At 35.6% G+C, this 23,737-nt stretch overlaps 2 protein-coding genes and 1 non-coding gene across 10 annotated transcripts in view; 2 read left to right on the top strand and 1 right to left on the bottom strand.

Annotated features, from left to right (window-relative positions):
• The window catches only part of LOC131951996 (serine/threonine-protein kinase MRCK alpha), a 28,678-nt gene extending 23,833 nt beyond the window's left edge, over nt 1-4,845 (bottom strand). For all 8 annotated transcript variants that reach the window (XR_009388471.1, XM_059314481.1, XM_059314485.1 and 5 more), the window contains exons 1-9: nt 4,767-4,845; nt 3,887-4,382; nt 3,180-3,271; nt 2,919-3,002; nt 2,666-2,761; nt 2,229-2,528; nt 884-1,027; nt 241-406; nt 62-144 (exon numbers count right to left, since the gene is read on the bottom strand). Coding sequence is in view for 7 of the 8 variants with exons in the window: in XM_059314481.1 (XP_059170464.1) it covers nt 62-144; nt 241-406; nt 884-1,027; nt 2,229-2,528; nt 2,666-2,761; nt 2,919-3,002; nt 3,180-3,271; nt 3,887-4,064 (1,143 nt within the window). In the remaining variant the exon portion in view is untranslated. The remainder of the gene's footprint in view (nt 1-61; nt 145-240; nt 407-883; nt 1,028-2,228; nt 2,529-2,665; nt 2,762-2,918; nt 3,003-3,179; nt 3,272-3,886; nt 4,383-4,766) is intronic.
• A 1,956-nt stretch (nt 4,846-6,801) lies between these two features.
• Nucleotides 6,802-6,883, top strand: Trnas-cga (transfer RNA serine (anticodon CGA)). Its single transcript has one exon. It is a non-coding gene; the product is annotated as a tRNA-Ser (tRNA).
• Nucleotides 6,884-11,974: 5,091 nt separating this feature from the next.
• Nucleotides 11,975-23,479, top strand: LOC131951989 (neutral alpha-glucosidase AB). The gene is made up of 23 exons (XM_059314465.1): nt 11,975-12,055; nt 14,344-14,447; nt 14,622-14,864; nt 15,017-15,184; nt 16,055-16,109; nt 16,649-16,739; nt 16,856-16,952; nt 17,047-17,148; nt 17,365-17,443; nt 17,647-17,820; nt 17,948-18,009; nt 18,102-18,179; nt 18,331-18,533; nt 18,827-19,050; nt 19,159-19,255; nt 19,409-19,569; nt 19,722-19,971; nt 20,110-20,186; nt 20,333-20,407; nt 20,599-20,712; nt 20,816-20,925; nt 21,923-22,026; nt 22,832-23,479. Exons 2-23 carry the CDS (start codon nt 14,350-14,352, stop codon nt 22,939-22,941), a joined length of 2,772 nt encoding a protein of 923 aa, XP_059170448.1. The 5' UTR covers nt 11,975-12,055; nt 14,344-14,349; the 3' UTR covers nt 22,942-23,479.
• The last annotated feature ends 258 nt before the right edge of the window (nt 23,480-23,737 follow it).

The following is a 23,737-nucleotide window of genomic DNA, read 5'->3' as shown; positions in this document are numbered from 1 at the left end:
GTTATGAAAGTCTAGATTAACAACTATGATAACAGATGCAAGAAAATATACTGCTACTTACTGTGTGTTTAAAATCCATATCTTCAACGTCAAAATTTGATGTGTCTGTTGCACTTGTGACCTCTGGTCTGTAAGGTGGGTCCACTAAGAATACAGAATAAAACCATGACATACTGCACTAGTTATAATATAAATGAATATTTAAAAAGTTATTTTATCCAACTTTACTCAAATACTTACTGTCACGAATATTTTCCCAATCGATGGAGGAAAACCATGTATGGTTCTTGAAGTCTTCCAGTCCATTTTTACCAAACCTTTCATTGGGTGTACAAATTAGTCTACGAATCAAATCTTGAGCCTCAGTTGATACATCGTCAACATCAGTTGGGAACTCAAACCGAGACTAAAAATAACGGAATACATCTCTAGGATAATATAAACTCACATAGCAAAGCGATTTCTTAAATGGAGACTGCAAATAACAGTACACATCTCTAGAATAACACAAGATCACATAAAAACCCAACAACAATGTCAAACATTGAAAATGTAAAAGCCTTTGAACCCACAGTACCGCTTTGTGTCTTAAAACTCTGTCTCTGCAGACCGATAAATCAGTTTAGGACACCTTACAGCCCATACTTAAAAGTATGATATTAAAAAAGTATGCAACTAGTACCATTCAACTCATATTAAGTCCCTGTCATGGCTGCGCCCACTAACATTAAAAAGACTATTTAAAAGCTGTCTTTATTTTTTTATTGAGTCTGTTGTGTGTACCTCAGGAGCTCAGGGATTTTGGGATAAGGAGCTGACAGTTCAAAAGCTTCAACTATATTTTTAACCTAATGTATAATGTGAAAACTAAATTCTCACTTACCTGGTGATTCATAATTTTGCCATATGTCTCTACAAGAGACTCAGCATAAAAGGGAGTCTCTCCATACAGCATTTCGTACATACAGACTCCCAAAGACCACCAATCACATTCTGGACCATACCGACCATGTCCATCCTCCATAGCCTGAAATTATCATGATTAATTATACAATTATAATAACAGAAATGTTTCTTAGTCTTAACCCTTTGAGCCCGCTAGGCCGGTAAACCGGCTTCAACATTAGGCATATATGTCAGAAAAGCCGGTTTTCCGGCCCGATGATATAGCGTCATATTCCTTGCGGCCGGTATACCGTCTATTTAAATATAATTAGCGGAAGACTGACTAAAACTGCGCATATGTCTTTTGAGTGCGGGATTATGATTTTAAAAATAAATTTTTAGGAAAAGTGAAAGTGAATGTGTTTACATTTCGTAGCAATGCTGCCGAAACGAAAAGCTGAGCCACAGCCGTCGACTTCATCACATAAAGTTGGTGCAAAAGATGAAGCAAAAGACCGAAATATCAACAAAAGAAGTAGAATGACTGCATCTCAGGCAATACAACTACTTATTGATTCTGATGAAGAAGATAATAATCCTGGTCTATATTATGATGATAGTGACGTTGAATTTGAAAATGAACACAGTGACATTGAAATTGACAGTGACAATGAAACTGTTCAAGTACGTTCTGATGCACGTGGTGTGAAGGACAAAGACTTGCCGAAACGAAAAAAAAAATGTTTACTGGTGCAAAATTTGCGAAGTTTTTCTTTGCATCGGGTCCGGCAGTGATAACTGTTTTGAAAGTTATCACACAAATGTGGACTTCTGACGATGAACTAGTGTGGCCAGGTATCAATAATAACTAAACAATTACTAATTGTAAATTGGTTTCTTCTATGTTCTATCAAACCAATAATTATGTGTTCGTTTTATATACATTGTTCTGTTCAAACATAGTAAAAAAAAAAATAAAGAATTTCAGAATCTTGCTGCGTTATTGTTTGATCCAGAGTCTGGATACCAAATTTGGCTTGATTATCTCAAACGGTTCAAAAGTTATAGGCAAAGTTAGAAGCAGATAAGGGAAAATTTGGTTTGGCCCTGGGAGCTCAGGAAATGGGAGAAATTAGGTCAGGGAGGCCCGGGCTCAAAGGGTTAAAAACTAGGTTGCCACCTTAAATATTTGGCAGCACATATGTTAGCTGCCAATGCCTAAAACTGCAATCAAAGCACATAAGATTTCTAGCCACTATCAATATAATAACACTACCAAAAAAAAAACATTTTTTCCGACATAGAAACATGAGCAACAAAAACTATCACAATACAAAACTTACTCTAAGAATTTCAGGCGAAATATAATCAGGAGTACCAACAGCCACTGAAGACTGCACTGTGCCATCATCCATCAGCTTGAGACATGAACCAAAGTCTGCTAACACTATATGGCCACTGCGGTCCAGGAGAACGTTGTCAGGCTTTATATCCCTATGCACGTAATGAAGTTCATGGAGCGAGTTGATGGCCAGCACCATTTCAGCAATGTAAAACTTACACATATCTTCTGGCAGCCGATCCTCAAACTTACTAAGCAAGGTAAGTAAATCACCTCCGCAGTAATAATCCATAACAAGATACTGAAACAACAATACAACACTAAATTAACAGAGCCCATCTCCAGAAGAATTAAAAATTTTAGAATTATAAACCTGTTTTTTTATGATATGAAAACCTGTTGTTTTTTTTTAAATCTAAATATAAGTCTTGTATTTACCAAATAATTATCATCTTGAAATGCGAAGTGTAAATTAGTTATCCAGCGCCTGTCTCCATAGACAAGTACATCTCTCTCTTCCCTAAAGCATGCAGTCTGAAAAAAGGCAAGAGTTCAATTGTTAACAAGAATGTACGGTTTTGAGCCATAAAATACTAGAGCCATACTAGATTATATTTTTATAGAGAAACCAAGGATTACAGTTCTAGAATATTGTCCTAGAGCCATACTATTATTGTCTCTAGTCTGTTACCTCTGCTCTCTTGAGCATTTCCCATTTGTTCAAAATTTTCATTGCATAAACATTTTCACTTGTTTTATCCTTGACAACCGCCACCTGAAATAATAAAACAAAATTTTAATGCAACTAATATCAACAAATTACCCATGAATGAATACAGCATTTTTTAAATGTAGTACAAAATGTTTAATACAATTTTAGATTTACCTTTGTTTTTAATCAAAATTAAATTTTCTTTATTAACTTATTTAAGTTTGTAATTACACAAGTTACCTCTCCAAAGGCACCTCGGCCAATAATCTTAAGAGTTTCAAAATCATCTCGTTGTAGTCTATTCTGTCGAACAAAAGTTGACACAGGGCGAGCTGAAACAAATAAATTCCATCCTGTTACACTCAGACTGAGGTTTATAGTAGTCATGTACACAAGTAAAAGTAGCTTAAAAGGTTTGCTATCATTAACATGCAATAATTTTAGTATAGTTATAAAATTTAAAGTAAAATACAAATTTACAATGGAAATGTTTTGTCACAATCAATCACTGCTAGAATATTCACAAGTTTCCAATTAATTTATATAGGCCTACAGAGTAACTACACATTTTTTAATTCTTTTAAAAGCAATAGGCCTATATGAACTATATTTTATAAAATTGTAATGTTCAAAAGATCTTTTAAAAATGTTTTCCAAATAAATGGTTGTTTGAATCACAGCTGTTTGTCTAGGTAAAGTAAACCATAGGTCTAATAATTAAAATGAGCTTAAACATTTGTCTTTACTTTACAGTTTTTATAAAGAAATGGAAAATTGTAGGCCTATTCTTTTCTCATTAATCAAAAATAATAGGCTGGCTTGTAGTGTCAATTCCACCACAGCACATCTAAAAAATTTGAGCCAATCAGCATAACTATCTGCTTGCCCAAAAGTTACATTAATTTTTAAAGTATCTAGGCTACACAAATAGGTACAAAATAGCTTACCAAATTCCACAAATTCACTGATGTTTTTCTCCCTTCTCAAGGCTGCACTGTTACACTCATCATAGAGTACCAATAAGGAATCAAGAAGAGTTTCAACACTCACAGCCTGCCCTTTGCTTTTGGCAACTCCTCTAAGATATATTTCCTCAAGACGCTTTAACCGTTTCTCAGCTGACATCTCGTTGTGTTAAAACTTACTCAAGTAAATTGTCTAATGAAAACATGACTATCAACTAAGCAGTTATCAATGTCTTCTCATAACTTCCAGCACTATTGCAAGTGCATGGTGGAGTGTAAGACAACAAATGAATTAGAGAAGATCTACTGCAAGAACCACAAATAAATTGTACTTTACAATAAATTACTATTTATAAATAAGCTTACATTATTTTACTCTGATAATCTGATATCCACAGTTTACTTAATTCAAATATATATTCTGAATAGACAGAAGTTTGAGCCTTGAGCTCTTGTGGTATGAGTAGTCATTTCCTGTCTGTAAGAAATGAGTAAAAAAACATCAAATTAATCAAATTATTCTGTACAAAACTAGATTCATACATCAAACGTTAATAACTAAATATTCAAAGGACTTCTGAATGAAAAGACATCCGTAACGTCATGCCCAATCAAAGTGTCTAAAGGATTAATTACTATACTACAATATCACTGGTCAAACTTCATGGGAGTCAAGTCAATGGATGAATCATGTGTTGAGAAGGAAAAGACACTTCCTCCATCCATTTCACTGTATTTACCAGGTGCTCAAATGAAATTACAAGCAAACTTATGAATGCAAAGATTAAACTGTATAACAGACAGCTTAAGTGATTTTCCGCGAGAAAATTAAACTAGTTGTAATTTAGAAACATTAGCTTACAATTCGTTTCAATGACTTTCCTGGTTCTACAAAATGCCATAGGCCACAAACATGGCGTCCTGTGTTAAGTTCACTCGCAAGCATTATGGGAATGTATGGGCGTTCATTGTAAGAAACTACACTTTAACTCTATTGTTGCGAAATTTGCCAAATTTTGGGCAAAAGCTGCATTTTTTAAATTAAAACTGAGCTTCCGAATAAAACTGAAATATGTTGCGATAAATATAAATTTAAATTTACTAAATTTAAAAAACGCAATCAGCTATAATCATAGCAAATTCTTTTCTCTTATTAATAAGACGGATATCATCATATTTTTCACATTCATTATTTTTATGCCTTAGGTCTAGTGAACGCAACCATTTCTTACTAATGACGTCATTTAATCTTTTTTTTTTTTAACTTATTGTTTTTCTAAACTGAGCACACCTTTTCATTCCTGTCGTTAGAGATATATCTGAATCAGTTTACATAACATCGGATATGGAAATTCTTAACTATTAATTTATATTATCAATATCTGCATAAGACACCAGCTGAAGTATATTTTTAGACTTCTATAAAAGCGAGGGGGGAGGGGGAGTTGAAAATGGATTTATTTCCAATTTGTGTTTATTTCGACTTTTTCCCCAAGAGTGTCGGGGAGGGGGGGGGGAGGTTATTGAAATTTTTTTTTTTTGGGAGGGGGTCTTCAGTGAGGGGCGCGCGGAAACTGGTTACAGTAAGCCGTTTTGTATATAAACTTATTTTATAAGGGGTCGTCCATAAATGACGTCACACTCGTAGGGGGGAGGGGGGTCGGTAATTTTGTGACGATGAGGGGGAGGGGGGGGGGGGGGTTCAGATGATGCGACGTCACACTTTTGCTTTATAGATAAGAAATGTTAGAAAACGAATTTTAGACGATATTTAGCGTTTTAGAAAACAGTTTTAATAAATTATAATAGGAATTGATTAAAATACTCTTTTTTTATACATATTTCAGACAAGGTTTTGGAAAAATATCAATCTTTAAAAAAAATTTCAACTGCAATTTTGAGGGGGTTGTAGGCTGAGATGCAGAGTTTCTTCCAGGCATCTCTTCGGGGGGGCGAAGCCCCCTCGAAAAATTTTTACCGCCCCCCCCCCCCCCCCCCCCCCCCCGAACGAAATGAAATTTATATAATTTATATAGAAAATATATACTTTTAACAGTGTCCGCCCCCCCCGAAGAAAGTTTACCGCCCCCCGAAGATTTCAAGTGCCCCCCCGGAGAAAAAAGTCTGGAAGAAACACTGCTGAGATGTAAAGTCATTTTAGGGGGGGGTCTGGCTTTTTGTGACGTGTGACGGAGGGGAGGGGGGGGTAAAAATCGTCAAAAAAGCGTGACGTCATTTATGGATCACCCCTAAAATGTAATTAAATTATGGGAAAGGGTCATCCATAAACGACGTCACGCTTATTGGGCGAATTCACGCTGGACGAACTAGAAAGAATACATACTTTATATAGGAAAATAGATATCAATGAGTATCCTCCCCCCCCCCCCCCCCCCCGGAAATTTAATTGCGCCCTTCCCAAGGAGAAAAATGTATGGTATGCCAAGGTCTAATTAATATGTTTCTACCTATTACGCAATTGGATATTTTATTACACTTTGTTCGTTTGAGTTTTCGTCTGTTGTCCATCATCGGGGTCGAAACTGATTGCAAGCGAACCGATTTCTTACAAACTTGACACGAAGAGATGCCTGAAAGAAACACTATCAATAATTAACAATAGTATCAAGACAAGTGGACCCCCACAATGATGACCCTGACACTCCACAATTCACTAAATTGCCAAATTTTAACAGGAGATTGGGCGTTCTCGAGTAGACCAAAAGTTCACTTGCCAGATGAAGTAGAGTTTACCAACTTCTCTGACATCATCAAATGAACGGGTCTATAGTCTCTTCAGCAACTGGGGGCGTCTTACTTACTCGACCCCCGGATCCAATGGAACTTGAGACACTCTGATTATTACAGAATCCTTTCTTATATATAACAAACATTGAGTCACGATGGCCGAGTGGTTAAGGCGTTGGACTCGAAATCCAATGGGATTTTCCCGCGCAGGTTCGAATCCTGCTCGTGACGTGTGATTTTTTTTCATCTGCTAATCCAAAAGTCCCGAGTTGGGAACCCAAACTGTTCCTCACGTCTAAAACCAGGCGGTGATATGCACTGACAGAGGAAGCAAAAGGCTGGTGGAAACCCATGAGTCTATCAGTTGGAAATTCTCGATTCTTAACCCGATCATATTCTGTAGAACAATTATTTTTTAAAATTCGTTTTTTATTCAAGATATGAATTGGGTCGGGGTCGAGAAACACGATTGTCCAACTCCTTGGAGTTGTTTTACCCAAATTCCAACTGAATAACTCGATACTTGTAGGCTACTGTTTTATAGTTTAAAATCTTTTTGCGATTTGTGCTTGACCGAAGTTATTTATTATAACTGAGTCAGCGTCAGTGTTTTTTCCAGACTCTTTTCTCCGGGGGGGGGGGGGGGCACTTGATATTTTCAGGCGGTCGATCAACATTTTTCGAGGGGGGGGGGGGCGGACACTAGTAAAATGTATGTTCACTATATAAATTCCATCTCGTTCGGGGGGAGGGGGGGGGTAGACTTTCTTCGGGGAAGAAGAGATGCCTGGAAGAAACTCTGGTCAGATTCGAAAAAGACGTTTGTCCAAATGATACCAGTTCAATTTCTAGTATTTCTACGGAATAATTGATTATAAGTCGATAGTTGTGTTGTTGTGTAGTTTACAATCCCTTTCGGCAATCCGTGTATTTAACTCAGAGGTATAGCGAGGGGGGGGGGGGGCGGGAGGGACATATGTCCCCGGGCGCCGACCTTAGGGGGCGCCAAAATGGGTTGGAAAAATAAATTGAGGGGGGGTGCAAATCGAAAGTTTGAGGGGGGTGCAAATCGAAAGTTTGTCCCCGGGCGCCGGGGAGTGTCGCTACGCCTCTGATTTAACTTGTGACAACTGATTCGTTTGGAGAAAATAAAGGTCAGTCGTAATGAGAAAGAATTTAAATTTTTTTTTCTAGGAATTTGGTATTTGACATAGTATCTCGCAGCCTTAAACTTTAAGCACTGTTACAAATATATATATTTTCTATATAATGTTTTTTGTTGCCCTTTTCTTCATCCAATCTTTCAACAGCAGATTAACCATCAATACAAAACCTTTTTTTGTTTTTTAAAGTTCTCTCTCCCAGGTATGTTCTGTTGGGTTTTTAATTGTTTTTTTTTAATATAACAGAGGAACCAATGTATAAAATATTTTGACACAGAAAAATATTTAGGAGAAAGATAAGCATCTAAACTCAACTTTTATTAAGATGAGTAGGCTATCATGAAGAATAAAATCATAAAGCAAATACAGCAGGTTGAAGACAACCATTTCACTTTGTCTACTCTTTTACCTAAAAATATATTAGACACACACATGTCAAAATTTTTCAGTGCTAATTTAAACATACAGAAATAAAACAGCTTATAAATGAATATGGTTAAAATATTTTTTTAAAATTGTTTTAACGCATATTTTATAAATTAGTTCCTCTCTTATAAATACTTTTTAAAAATCTTAACTAACTGAAATGTTGATGATAATGACACACATACTCGTATTTCTAGACATTGAATGTTATATAAGTAATTTGCGCCTTTGCTTTCTATTACTCCGGCTCAGATTTTCTGCGTTAGAGCTAAACAGCTAACCCGAGAGTCTCGAGTTCGAATCCAGGTTCAAAATCAGTGGAACGTCCATGAGTCCAACCAGCTCTGATAGATACCTAACTTACTTTAGGAAAACAATGGCGGCTGGGCATAGTGTTGACCACACTAACTCTCATATGCCGAGGTCTCTATGATGCAGATGAACTCTACTTCTTCTGCCCCATGTGTCTTGGAAACGAACGGGAAATCAACATCGACATCGTTTACATAATTGCAATCATCGTGTGAAACCGAAGTATTTTACAGTTGTACATAACGAATTTACATATTAAAAAATATGATAAAAAATAAATAGAATTAAAATATTCTGAATTTTCAACACCCACAGCAACAATTTACTAAAATCTAAGTTCGAAAGTCCGCTACTACATCCAACAAACACTATGGAAGTTACCACCAATTGCTGCCAATCCGACACCTAGTGGTTTTCACAGGACAGTCTCAGTCATCCGCTTCTTCTTCTTCGTTCTTAATTGAATTTATGTTGGAGGATTTAAACAACAAGTCCAACTTCGTGGATGAACTGGACTACACAGCTTTTCATTTAGTGTGGTGTATAGAGGCCAGTGTTTAGATCGCGCCCTGGTGTACAAGGAGCAGTCTTGTAAGACGTGCCTTGCATTTCCCGGTGCCATCCGACAAGGGCAAGTTTCGCCAGAACCAACTTTTAATTTTTTAAACATGTACTGCTTTAGTCTGTTGCTGCCTGTTCTGAGTAGAGGCGTAGCAACTCATTCCGGCGCCAGAACGAACTAACAACTTGGCGCCCCCCCCCCCCTTTCATTAACATAAAAGCACCCCGCCTCAGTTAGGAAAGGTCAGGGCGCTTTTTACCACTGTCCCTTAACAGTTTTTACGTTGGTGTCACACTATTGATGTAGAAAGCAGTTACATAAGTCCGTAAAGCTGATTAATGGTCTATTTTCCTAGCTTCCACTGTGTAATTCAGCTTTTTAAAAAAAAATGTGTCCACCCCGTTCGGCGCACCCCAAAGAAAACAACAGCCACCATTTACCACACACTCTAAACCATACGCCAAAGTGTATGTGTATCAGTAGCGTAGCGGGGGGGGGGGGGTGGCGGGGAGGACATATGTCCCCGGCCCTTAGGGGGCGCCAAAATGGGTTGGAAAAATAAATTGAAAGGTCGAGGGGGGTGCAAATCGAAAGTTTGAAGGGGGGGGGTGCAAATCAAAATCTTGAGGGGGGGGGTGCAAATCGAAAAGTTTGTCCCCGGGCACCGGGAAGGGTCGCTACGCCTCTGATGTGTATGTAAGTTAGTAAGCTTGCTAACGGAAATGCGTAGGTTGTTGCGGCAGTTGAGAGCGGCAGTTATCAAAAGTAGGGGAAATAAGTAACAATTTAACTCAGTTCTGTAAAATATTTAATTACGTCTTTCAAGGCATATTATCAAAGAATTTGCTTTTATTATAATTTATCAAATAATTGTTTGCTAATTTTTTCACAAATATTTATTGTTTTTTTAAAAAGCAAAATATATTTTAAAATACATGCTATAAATACAAACCATGACAGAAATTAAAAATGTATATAAAAGTGTATTTCGCTCGCCATAGATCAGTTAATGTTACTCATTGGACGTTTCTAGATTTTATAGATTGTGTTACTTTTTCTAGCAAGATTTATGTTGACTGCAATTTTTAATAGGTTCAGTTTTTACTTTTGAAAAGATTTTTGTTTTACAGTTGATAATGTGGGCGGACACTAGTAAAAATATATATTTTCTATATAATTTTTTTTTCTGTTTCGTTGGTGGGGGGGGGGGGGGGGGGGGGGGGCGACGGAGGGACATATTTACTTTTTTTGGGGGGGGGGGGGGGGAGGAGCATGGCCCCAACCCCCAAAGAGACCGAAAGGATGGCCAGTGAGAAAGAGAAACAACAATGTTTCCAATAGTCAAACATCTAAACGCCTGGTGAGTGGTGACACAACCTCGAGATAGCTATCTTAAGATCAGAGACACGCATTTAGCTGTAAACAATGGCTCTTTTTGTTTTGGAAATCAAATCCACGTTATTCTACATGTGATTCCCAGTATTAAAAACAATCGTCACCAGGACCGGCGCTACCTATAAGGCGAACTAGGCGGTCGCCTAGTGCACTGTCCGTAGAGGGGCGCCAATATGGGTTGGAAAAACAAATTGAAAGTTTGAGGGGGGGGGGGGTGCAAATCGAAAGTTTGTCCCCAGGCGCCGGGAAATGTCGCTACGACAAAAATTGCGGGGGGGGGGGGCGGGGGCGCTTTTAATAAGTTTTGCCTAGGGCGCTAAATAACCTGGCGCCGGCACTGATCGTTACGCAAGAATCTAAATGTTAACACAACAAAGTTTGAAAGCATAGTGGACAAACTTTTGAAAACTAAAACAGTTTTTAAAAGTATGGAAATTAGGTTGAATGGCCTGTCATAACACATGTTCAACACATTTTATTATAATTAAAAATGTAATTCACTTTAGCCTATCAATAAAAAAGGTTTTAAGCTTGCCATTATGTCATACGGTTTGTTAATGTTATTAAGGGGGTCGTCCAAAACTGACGTCACACTCGTAGGGGGGAGGGGGGGGGGGTGTTCAGATGTTGTGACGTCACACTTTTGCATTATCAAAAAGCAATGTAAGAAAACTAGTTTTAGCTGTTATTTCGCGTTTTAGAAACTGTTTTAATAAATTGTAATAGGAATTGATTAAAATACTCTGTTGAACAGAGTTCAGACAAGATGTTGGAAAAATATGGATGTTTTAAGAAAAATTCAACTGCATTTTTGAGGGGGGGGGGGGGGGGGGGTGGGGGTTATAGGCTGAGGTGTGACGCCATTTTTTTGGGAGGCTGGTCTGGCTTTTTGTGACGCTCTGTGACGGAGAGGAGGGGAGGTAAAAATCGTCAAAAAATCGTGACGTCATTTATGTATGACCCCTTAGCATACCGTTATGACTTTATGGTAAATAAGAAATGATGATAGTTTCTACTAAAGTTATGCATGCTCTTTTTTGTAATTCTTATTAAATTATTGATGTTTTTTTTTTCGTCTTTCTAATTTTTTTCTGTGCTAGCTTTTTTCTACTTCTGCATTCTAGACTAGATCTAGAAATCTAGTTCTTTTTTTTTCCTGCGGTGTCCTTCCATGAAAACTTTTAAAAAATTCGTTTAATTGGTCACCCTTACAAACATACACGTAATCATAATACGTCATTTTCAGGTATACCACATTGTACAACAAATCACTCTTTTTTTCACGTATTGTAAAAACTATACTGCACTTTGTATTTTTGTATGAAACCACTTAAAGACCTTAAAAAAATAATTATAATGTTTTTTTTATAAAAACTTTAGAGTATAAAACTCAAATAAACTCTTTTAATTAGAAAAAATATTTTGACATCAAACGGGAAACAAACAGGCAAAACTATTCCGGCACTGCAGGAAGTTGTTTTCACGCAAGTAGAGTTGTCGGTTTGGTAGACGGTCTCTAGATTATTTGCTTTGTCACAAACCTAAGTACGTAGATCTATTCTAATAGATTTTAGATCTATCTAGATTTATATTTTCTCAAAGTAGTGTCATTGGTTAGAATCTAGAAATGTTTTATCTTTCTATTTTATTTCAGGATCTAGATTCTAGAGTCTAAAGTCTAGTTGAACATGAAATGAAACTGAAAAAAAATAAAAAATCGTCTTTCTTTTTCTTTAGTCCTCACTCTCAGTCTACTTTTTTTCCCAAAATTTTTTGCAACTGCATGCACTCTCGCTCCAAGCCACGTTTCTGTACATTTTGATTTTAGATAGACTGAAAGATCTAGAATTCTAGATCTAGCTCAAAATTGAACCTAAGATCTAGACTCTAGACATAGATAATCTTTAATCTAAATATTAAATAATAGATCTAGTAGACAAGAATCTAGAATTAGACTGAGTACTGTAGGTTAAAAAATAGGGCCTACTAACTAAACTAAATTTAAAATTAGTAGGCCTAGGTCTAAATTCTAAATACACACAAATAATAAAGGTCTATTTCAAATAGGCTTGTCATTCACTTGTCAGTATCAGCCCAGGGTAAAAACAGGCCCGGAAAACTCCCATTATTTTCTGATGATGAGATTTAGTTTTGCATACTTGATCTAGATTTCTAGATCTAATAACTTCTTTAATTTATGGTAAATTTAATAGGTAGCCTAGTAGTTTAAAAGGTCATTTCCTAATCATGTCCTAATGTAAATTAAAAAGTAGAATGGTTTTCCCTTAGTTTTGATGGTTTTGCGATCTGATTGACAATGATTTCTTCTACTTTGGTCATTTCATTATAATTAATTGGGGGAATTTTTAGGGGTGTTAGGTTACTCAAGTTACTGGTAGTTAACTAAATACATACATTGCTGTAATGTCAATGCTAACCCGAACCCTGTCCCTAACCCTAGTCCTACCATACTCATATGCCTAACCCTTATTTCTAACCATAAAATTAGTCAAGATTACAATTCTACTAACAACCCAACACACCTATTTTATGGAAGACGAGCCGGCCCGTGGCATAACATACGCTGCTATTTAGTTGTTGTTTTTTCTACTTTTCAGTAATTCATAATTTGTGAATTCGACAGTACCAACGCAGACACTGAAAATATTTCTTTAAAACACTATAAGTAGCTCGTTAAGGACCATAACCCCCCCCCCCTTCCTCCCCCCCCCCCCCCCAACGTTTAAAATCGTTTCAAACTAAATTATCTGCCCCTAATAGCCGTCACTAAACCCGACTCCACGAAGGTAAACATATCGTGAACCACAGCTCACTAAGACCATGTAGGGGTGGGGATGGTAGGGAGCGCGTTTACAGCTTGTTTTCTAGCGTCTCCCAGAAGAGAATTATATATATAGATTCTATTATCGGGATCTAAAATCATCCTAAAAATTATATCAAGGTTAGTTTAAAATACGTTAAAAACTCAATTTTTGAAAACTTTCCTCTCAGTAAAAGTCTCCATAGCAGATATGAGATACATCTTATGTAAATAGAAATATTTATTTTTGGATATTTTGACTTCAACTTAAGAAAATACTAATTTGAAAGTAGTCACTGTATGTAGGTCGCATTGCCACCATTGTTATATTTTTTTATCCGATCTGCCGGTTTTTAGTTTTAATGCACTAACAACAGCATTCTTATGTATTGTGCAAACAAATCTCCTAATTTGCTGTTTTAAAAATAATGTAACATTTTTTCAGCTCTAGATCTAGTTTTGCTTGAAGACAATTTTGCCAAATATGTTTAAAATTTAATTTTGGCAGACTAGACAAGAGTCAGGCCATAGGTTACCTGTCTGTTGCAATACACTAGCTGTGTGCTAACTGTAATTTTAAGTTTTCAAGTTCTACTTACCCTTATTTATAGTTATGTTGAAAATCAGAATTCAAAGGCCTACACACATAAAAACAAGGATCCTATAACTCCAGTTCACCTAGATTCTGCACATGATTGAAATAAATTTTCTTTCTGCTTCTGTGACAGATAGGGCAAATGTGTGATGGAATTCCATTTTTTGCATTGACCATTTTAGGCTTATAAAATGACTATAATCTTGTACTGTTTAATTGAGTAAGATAGTTTCCTAGATTTACCTCTACCCTTAAAATACTGTATGTTGTGCAAATATGTTTAAAGTTTTAAAAATAGGCCTATAACTTAAGTGTATTAAACAATGTTTCAACATCCAGTTGCATTTTGTAGGCCTAATAAGTTAATTTAAGCACAGAGACTGCCATGCTTAATGTATTTTTTCTTTGATCTTCTAGACTACAATGAGACACCTGGGCCTTTTGCTAGGTGTGCTTCTCTGCACCTGTTTTGGTGTACACAAGGAGAACTTCCGCACTTGTGATCAGAGTGGCTTTTGCAAGTAAGTTTGATTTAGTTATTAGATAACATTGAACTCCTGGCAAAAACAGGAGTAAAATGCTAACAGAAAAAAATTGAAACTTGATACCCCCTTTGACATTCTGCATTTGTCTTCAGTTGATCATTTAAAAAAAAAATGGTTGTTATAATGTTCTATCATTATTTAACCCTGCAGACGTCACAGAAATATGCAGCCAGGAAGTAGCAAATATGTTGTGCAGCCTTCCACCTTAAGGATTTCAAAAACTTCAATGATGGTAGATGTTGTCAACACAGACAATGATGTACGCTTCCTGCTTCAAGGTTATGGACTACAGCATGGAATATTCCGTGTTAAGTTGGTAGAAGCAGAGCCAGTACGAGAACGATATGAGATTCCTGCTGGGATGGCACTTGTTGCAGAGCCCATCCAGGAAGAGTAAGAGAGATTTTTATAATATCCTGTCTGCAAGTAACTATAAAAATATATTAATTACTTACATCTTTGACATGTATCTTTTATCAAAAGTTGTGGTCCTCCTTTATAAATGATATTTAAAAATTAATTTTGCTCTTACAAAACTTTTTTAGGTTGGTCTATGATGGGGAGAAAGATGGGAAGTTAACTTTTACATTGGGACACAACAAGATGGTGATTTCTGTGAACCCACTTAGAATAGACTTTTTCATCAATGATGAACCTGTGACTAGTTTAAATGCACAAGGGCTGCTAAAGTTTGAACACACTCGTCAGAAACAGTAAGAAACTTGCCTTAACAACTGACATTTTAAAAAAATTTTCAGTTTTTATATACACTATTTATATGCATATATAAGCATTTTGTTTTTAAGTTAACTGTTATTATATAGTCTTATTTTCCATTTAATTTTTATTTTAAATCACTTTTTGATTCATCAACCAAGGTAAATGGACATTTTGTCATTTTAAAAAAAGTTTTTTTTAAAATTTTGTTGTTTAATTGGTTTTCATTTTTTACTTACACAATTTTTGGCTTTTGCTTACAAGAATGATTTTTATTTGAAAAACTTATTTTTAAAAAAGATATAAAAAGACATAACTAACCATTTGTTTTGTTAAGAAAACTTTTTTTCTACTTTTCACTGTAGCTTACAATACTGACTTTTTTCTACTTTTCTTAAATGTTAAATTTAAATCTAAATATTTATTATTGAATTGTGTAAATAATTGTATATGAGGAGAATTCTATAGTAACCTAGACTAAATCTGCTTTTTAAAAAAAAGATTTTTAAGTTCAGAATTAACCATTAATAAAAAAAAATTCAATCTACTAAGATACATTTAACTATGGATTTAAGTTGTTTTTGTATTCATTTTATTTTTGTTTAGATTCAGTAAATGATACTTAATTTGATGTTAAATTACTAATTTATTCATGGAGTCTTTGTAAAGCTACTGTCCTCTCAAGCCCCTCATTATTTCTTGTAATATCTGAGCTTTTGGCGCTGTGCTGGGTCTCTCATTGTTGTTCCAAGAATACAGCATAACCCGTTCTACTGAGTAGTTTGTCCCTTATTTCCACATTTAACCAGGGGCTGGTTCTCTTCACTGCGCTCGTCTGTATTCTCATTACTTTCACAACCTTTCAGAGAGTCTAAAAAGGAAGACGATGGAGCAGCAGATGGTGCTGACGGAGATCAGAAGGTTAGTATGGTGACGTTAATCAAGAGACTCAACTTACGCACCCTACCTATAAAAATAGTCAAGTAAAGATTCTTCTTAAGACGTAGCAATTTATTAGGCAGATAAAGCAGAGTTCATGTTTCTTGACCTCTGCATATGATGCGTTGGTGTGGTCAACACTATGCCCAGCCATCTTTACTTTAGCCAACATAAATCATAGCAAGGTGGACCCAGAGACAGTCCCAAGTCTGAACTGAGATCCAACCTCAAAACATTCACTGAAGGTTTCAGGCTAGCGGCCAAACTCTCTACCACTCAACCACACTGTCCCACACCCCACCTGACCTATAATTATCTTTTATCTTTAAAAAAAATTATCTTAGGATAAGTAAAAGTACTTTAGCATACAGATGTCAATAGTAGCTATAAATATATGAAATAGTCTACATGCCAAAGCAAAGGACAGGTCAGGCATGTCATAAGTATTGGTTATGCGTAAAAGAAATAGTAAAAAAAATATAAAAAGACTATAGGACATGTGGTGGAAACTGTCTTTACAGGAAGAAGCTGAACAGCCTAAGTCAGCTGATGATGAAGAGCCAGATATGTGGGCGGAAACATTTAAAGGCTTTACAGACACCAAACCTAATGGTATTATTAGTTTTCATATTTGCTGTATTGCTATTCAAAAAATTCAAGTATCTCTTTACATTAGTTATGATTTTGACCCAAAATGCCTCGCTTTATAAATTAAAATTTCAAAACAGGTCCTGTATCTGTGGGCATTGACATTGCCTTCCCTGGTTTCCGCTATGTTTATGGCATACCTGAACATGCAGATTCTTTTGCTTTGAAAACTACCAAGTGAGTGTTAGTCTAGTATTTTGCTTGTATATGAATACATTTGTATCTGTATTAGAGATTTTAATTTGTTTTCTGTACCTTTTATTTATTTTAGGAGTACTGACCCATACAGAATGTATAACTTGGATGTGTTTGAATATGACTTGTATAATCCCATGGCCTTATATGGACATGTACCATTCATGGTTGCTCACAAGTAAGTAAAAATATATTTTTGTTTTATTTAAGGCCATGTTTAAAATGTTAAGACATTAAAATAGGTACTATATTTATAAAGGTATATAGATAGTTTTATTGTTTGGTAAGTAATTAGTATGCAAATGTTTCATGATACAATGAAATCAATGTTTTCTGACATGTATTTTCCCATTTGTTTGCTATTTTTCTGATTACTGTCAATGACTCATTTCAGTGAGAAAAACACAGTTGGTGTGTTTTTCCAAAATGCTGCTGAGGGTTGGATTGATATTCACTCTAATGTTGCTGACAAGGTAGAGCTTTATAATTATTCAAGGTTCATTCTTGCTTTAATAGAATTTAAACTAAAGGAACTTTGTTTAAAATACAATACATTTCTCCTTATTGTTTCATTTTTGTTTAGCTATTTTTAATTGTGCTTGCTTATTTGAATTGCAATGAATCTTGACAAAAGGAAATGTGTTTGTAATAAATTTCACCTTGAAATATTTTGCAGTCAATCTTCTCCAATTTAGCAGATTTTGTGACAGGCAACAATGAGGTTCCTCAAACTGATACACACTGGTATTTTGAGGATGGAATCATTGATATTTTTGTCCTGCTAGGACCAGGACCTAAGGATGTTTTTAAGCAATATGCTAGTCTGACAGGGAACACCCCCCTCCCACCAGTAAGTCTTTTTTAAATATACAGGGTACTGGGGTTTTGGATTAATTAAGCTTGTCAAGATCAGTTTTATATTCTCTTGGATTAGTTTAGTTTGTTACTTGTATTCTTCTGAACGATTTTTTTTCCAGCTCTGGGCTCTCGCTTATCACCAGTGCAGATGGAACTACAATGACCAAGATGATGTCCGAACGTAAGTATTTTATCCACATTGATACAATTTCTGGTTTGTTTCTCTACTGTTTTAGCTAAAGATCAATACTTATTCTAATTTTGATATTATAGAGTTGATATGACCATGGACAAGTTTGATATTCCTTTTGATGTCATTTGGCTGGACATTGAACACACTGATGGCAAAAAGTAAGGGTTGATATTGTTCATTAGAAAGCTTTCATGTAGAATGCTGTGCATAATATTTTTTGACATATTAATCTTCAATCTTCTTAGTAAAAATATTACACTTTCATTTCTATTGGATTTTTAAAATAAATTTAACAATTTTGTTATTTAGGTATTTTACCTGGGATGGAAGTAGATTTTCCAACTCCATCGAAATGTTGAGGAATCTATCCTCAAAAGGCCGCAAAATGGTGACAATTGTGGACCCACATCTAAAGAGAGATGATAACTATCAAGTGTACACTGAGGCCAGAGACAAAGGACTGTTGGTCAAGAACAACAATGGCAATGATTTTGATGGATGGTGTTGGCCAGGTAAGTTTGTACTAACAAGTTAATAATTTTTTAAATACAGTTTTGAAGAAATATATGCAGATTAGGCTGTAGTGTATCAAGTATTTATATAAATCTGTATCACTGCACTGGAAAAGGAGAATTAATAATAAAGTCAAGTCTTGATTTTAGGTTAGCAATACCAGCATGCAATAAATTTGTAAGCCCTGTAAAATGATCTGAGAAATATAAATTTATTTTACTTCACAGTTTTCTTTAAACTGAAATCTAAATGTTTTGTAAAAGTGCTTGAATATGTATTTTGTTCTCTTCAGGTTCCTCCTCTTGGCCAGATTTCCTAGAGCAACACGTCCGTGACTGGTGGGCAGATCAGTTTGCTCTGGATAAATACCATGGCAGTGCAGAGAACCTGTATGTCTGGAATGATATGAATGAACCCTCAGTTTTTAATTCTCCTGAGATAACTTTCCCTAAAGACACTAAGCATTTATCTGGTCGAGAAAACAGAGAGGTTCACAACATCTATGCCATGCTTGTGGTAATTTATAAACCTTTAACCTTTTTTTAATCATTTCATAAAAATCTCTTATTTCAGAAGTTAATACTTTGATTGTTTTTCTAATATGTAATATAAATATTTCCATAGCATAAAGCTACATGGGATGGTTTGCTGAAAAGAAGTAATTATAAAGTGCGTCCATTTGTTCTAACCAGAGGTTTCTTTGCAGGATCACAAAGATCTGGTGGGTATTTTTTTGCTAATTTTTCCTCTAAATTTACAATGAAAAACTTAAATGTACTGTGCTGCATCTTCTGTAGTTTAATTTGTTTATATTTTTTTCTGATTATATTTTGTGTGCTTTAAAAAAAGTCACATATTTGGAATTGCTCTGCAGCTGCTGTATGGACTGGAGACAACATGGGTGAGTGGAGTCACCTGAAAGTCACTGTCCCTATGATGCTCTCACTGAACTTGGCCGGCATTCATTTCTCTGGTGCTGATGTTGGAGGATTCTTCCGTAATCCTGACAATGAGCTACTGACACGTTGGTATCAAGTAAGTACTTTTTCTACAGTATCATTTTTTGTTATTAAAAATCTTCACAATGTTCCTCACAAAATTTTGCTACATTAAAGATCTTACAGAATCATTTTTATTTATTTATAAATAACTTATTTTTTAAGTAATCAAATGGTGCTCTTTTGCAGGCTGCTGTGTTCCAACCTTTCTTCCGTGCCCATGCTCACATAGATACCAAACGCAGGGAGCCTTACTTGCTACCTGAAGAGAATATGGTCATTGCCAGGGATTCTATAAAGAAGCGCTACAGTTACCTGCCTCTCTGGTACCTCCTGTTTCATGATTCAGAGAAATCTGGCATGCCACCCATGAGACCCCTGTGGGCAGAGTTCCCTGCTGAAACAAATGTCTTTGAGAAAGATGATGTTTACATGCTAGGTATGATCTTCAGCAACTGGTGTCATTCTTCATCTTTAATCTACAACATAACATTGACTCGTGTAAAAATTGTTTTAATTGTTCATGTATTTAAATGTAGAAAACAATATTTAATGCAGGTAATTAATTCAATTTCAGGCAGTTCCATTTTGGTGCGTCCAGTTGTGGATCAAGGAGAAACCAGTGTAAATGTTTATTTCCCTGGACCACACACGGTATGTAAAGTCGTTTGAAATATAAGGGATGAGTTGCTGGGGTCAGATTAATCTAATAAAAGTTTTTTATTTCCTATATAACAAACATGATATTTTAACATGATGTTGTCTCAAAAATATTACAATTTTTCTTTTACCTCTGACAGATCTGGTATGACATTGACACATATAAGCCTTATTATGGTGGCCATGAAGTTAGTGTAGAAGCTCCTCTGTCTAAGGTAGATATATATCTATTAGGTAGATATTTATGTTTATGTACTAAACTGATTGAGAACATCTTTTTAAATTTAGAATGACTTTTTCTTTTTTTTTCTATTCCATTATAGAATATTTTTAGTGTTCCTTTTCTTAGTAATGTATTTATTCTAAGATAAAAAAAAATCTGTTTGAACTAATCAATATTGTATAGCTCCCAGCATTCCAAAGAGGTGGCAGTATCATACCAAGAAAGATGAGAGTAAGAAGATCTGCTTCTCTCATGTATAATGATCCCTTCACTTTGATTATTTGCCTGGATGAGCATGTAAGTGGTTTTATCTGTTAAATAAGTTGAAATACATATACATATAAATGAAGCAATCAAGTAAGTTCTGAGAGTAAAATGTTACTACTTGTTAAATCATCAGGGCAAGGCTCATGGTCAGCTATATGTTGATGATTATTATTCTTATGAGTACCAACAAGGAGATTATGCACTCACAGACCTGTCTTTCCATAACTTTAAACTGGAGAACAAGTAAGTTGTATGAAATCCTAGGCCTCTAACTTCAAAATGTGCCTTCAAATTTTTTCTGCATTTATTATCTTGTTTCATATTTAAAGTTAAAGATGGAGAAAATTAAAAGTATTTTGCCATTAGGTATTATTCCGCCCCCAAGCCAGTCTGTTAGTTAGTTATATAAAGGTAGGAGTTCGCTTACAAACCTGATAGTTGATGGGGCAAGTGAAGTCGAGTTCACCTGTTTCTGTGAACTTTGCATATGTAAGTATCACCATTCCTTTACTTTCCGGAACGTGAGTCAGGTACCCAATCAGAGCTGGGCAGACTCAGGGATGTTCTACGGACTTGAACTAAGATTAAAACTTGAGGCTTGGGTTTAGCAGTCAAGTTCTACCTTTCAAATGACCATGCTGTCTCATAATTTATAAGAACCTCCTTTAAATAAGTAGGCTATCTACTAAGACACTATTTTTTTTTTTAGACTTTTTATATTCTCAGTTTTCCCCCTTCTTTAACTATGATTCAAAACTTGACAAAAAGCACAACAGATTACCCCCCCCCCCCCCCTTTTTTTGAAGAATTCTTATTAAAAAAATACTGATAATCTCACATAGCAAATATTGATCTCTAATGTATTTTTAATAGTATACTTTTGTTACTATTTGACATGTTTTGTGTTGAATTCAAGTGCAAGGACTTATCTTTTTTATGATAATTTATAATTTTATTAAAATTTGCAAGAAGGTACTGTTGAGCATTATTCTCTAAGCTCCTATTATAGATCTGCATTTTATGAACTTTAAAATAATAAGTTACAAACTCAAACTGTAAAGTAACGAGAAATAAACTTAGTTTCAAACTACATCAGAAAGAAAGCTACGAAACAAAATCTTTGAGTTTATAGAATTTAAGCACCAATATACTCGTAACAGTAATTTATAATTTGTATTGGTATAAAATGATTCGTTTGTTGAAATGATTTTTTAAGTGTGGTTGTGTGTTTCTCCCACAGTGTGATTCATAAAGGTCAAAACTTCCACACAAAAGAATGGGTGGAAAGGATTGTAATAGCAGGTGTCAATACTGAACCAAAAAATATCCATTTGGTCAAAGCTGGTAAGTTATTTTAAAAATTCAGTTTTAATGATTTTTCTGCCGCTGTTGCTGTCTTGGTTAGTGCTAATGGTCAGGGCAGTAGTTAGGAGTAGAAAGAGTAGAGCCGTTTGCTGGGGTTAAATCTGATCTGGTCTAGTTCAATGTCTGTGGATCATAAGCTATGGTTTGTCAAGTTCCCTTTAGAATCTGTACAGTCCATGGGCAAGGGAAGTAGAGTTCACCTGTTTCTGTGATCTCATCGTTTAAAGGGATAGTGTGGTCATCACTGCCCAGCCATCTTTACTTCCCCTAACATGAGTCAGGTACTTTTTAGAGCTAGGTGGACTCAGAGGGCGTTCTACCGATGAACCCGGATTCAACCTCATATGCTGTACCATTCAGCAACACATTAGAGCAGCAAAAAGTCTTTTGAAATGATGTACCAGATATTCTGTCATCAATGTACAACGTGAGGGTACCCAGCAATACTGTAGGGTTATTGGTAGCTCATCAAGTAGTTTCATAAACCAACAGTTGCAAGTTGTAATATACCTGTCCATGGACGTATGAATGTAATCAGCATTTAAAAAGTGATATTTGGTTAACGGTTTTTGTTCAGATATAAAAAGCTGCTCCTTTCTTGAAGGGAATAGAAATTTTGAATAGGTTTAAAAATGTCAGTCTCCTCCCTTGATCAGCCCTACTTGTACTTACCTGATAAATACTTTTTATGTATAAAAAAAAATAATTAAATGTAGGCAGACATTTAAAAAGCAAAATATTGATTTAATTCAAATTAATTCTTTTTCCAATCCATGTTTTATAGACCATAGCAAAGAAGCATTGGACCATACTTATGACGCCAAAGCTAAAGTTCTTACAATACGAAAACCTGGCGTCAATGTGGCAGAAAAGTGGATTATTAATCTACATTAAGCATTGAACACTTACATTAGTATAGAAAAAAATGTTTACAAAAAGTTTGATTTTTCGTTGTTCATTCATGTTTTAAATCTACATAATTCCCTTTTGTACCAATTTTTTTATGTGAGCAGCTTTAAAAAAGTAGAGTTCATCACATCCTTACATTGGCGCACTTCTTATACATTGCTGTGAACTGCCTTTATTGATCATACAAACATTTGTTTTTACACCTTGTTCTTATTCTTTTTATGAGGCTGTTATTTCATTAGGTTCAATCTGTTAGTAACAGCTGTAATAACAAAACCAGCCAGCTGGATAGTCTTCTCAGTCCTATTCTAAAAGCAATAGAAGCTTTAAAAATGTCAATGATTTCTAACATATCTTTCCTTGAGCAACGAGAAATATTTTTAAAACTGCCAGTAAAATTAGTCTAATTATAAACAAACCTTAAAATTGGGTGCCCTGTCAAAACGGCCCGGGACAAATCGGCCCCGTCAAAACGGCCCCGTTAATACGACCCCGTCAAATCGACTCCCGACAAACCGACCCCGTCAAAATAGCCCCGTCAAAAGGGCCCCGACTTATTGGCTCCCGTCAAATGGGCTCCCGTCATATTGACTTGCGACATATAGGCTCCCGACAAATGGGCTCCCGATATTTAGGCTCCCGACAAATGGACTCCCGACATATTAACCCCTGACAAATAGGCTCAGGACATATTGGCTCCCGACAAAGCGGCTCCCGATATATTGGCTCCCGACATAAGGGCTCAAGACAAATGGGCTCCCGGCAAATGGGCTCACGACAT

This window comes from Physella acuta, unplaced genomic scaffold (genome assembly GCF_028476545.2).
Source record: "Physella acuta isolate Inbredline_101_S28 unplaced genomic scaffold, ASM2847654v3 ptg000844l, whole genome shotgun sequence".
NCBI lineage: Eukaryota > Metazoa > Mollusca > Gastropoda > Physidae > Physella > Physella acuta.
Note: the sequence above shows the minus strand (reverse complement) of the source record. Positions and strands in the feature narration are given on the sequence as shown.

What these genes read in the sequence shown, in the direction of transcription:
- LOC131951989 (XM_059314465.1), top strand. Translation starts at nt 14,350, where the DNA reads ATGAGACACCTGGGCCTTTTGCTAGGTGTGCTTCTCTGCACCTGTTTT. An exon ending in GGAACACCCCCCTCCCACCA is followed by an intron (nt 17,821 to 17,947) that starts GTAAGTCTTTTT and finishes TTTTTTTTCCAG; the next exon opens with CTCTGGGCTCTCGCTTATCA. An exon ending in ATTTCCCTGGACCACACACG is followed by an intron (nt 20,187 to 20,332) that starts GTATGTAAAGTC and finishes TACCTCTGACAG; the next exon opens with ATCTGGTATGACATTGACAC.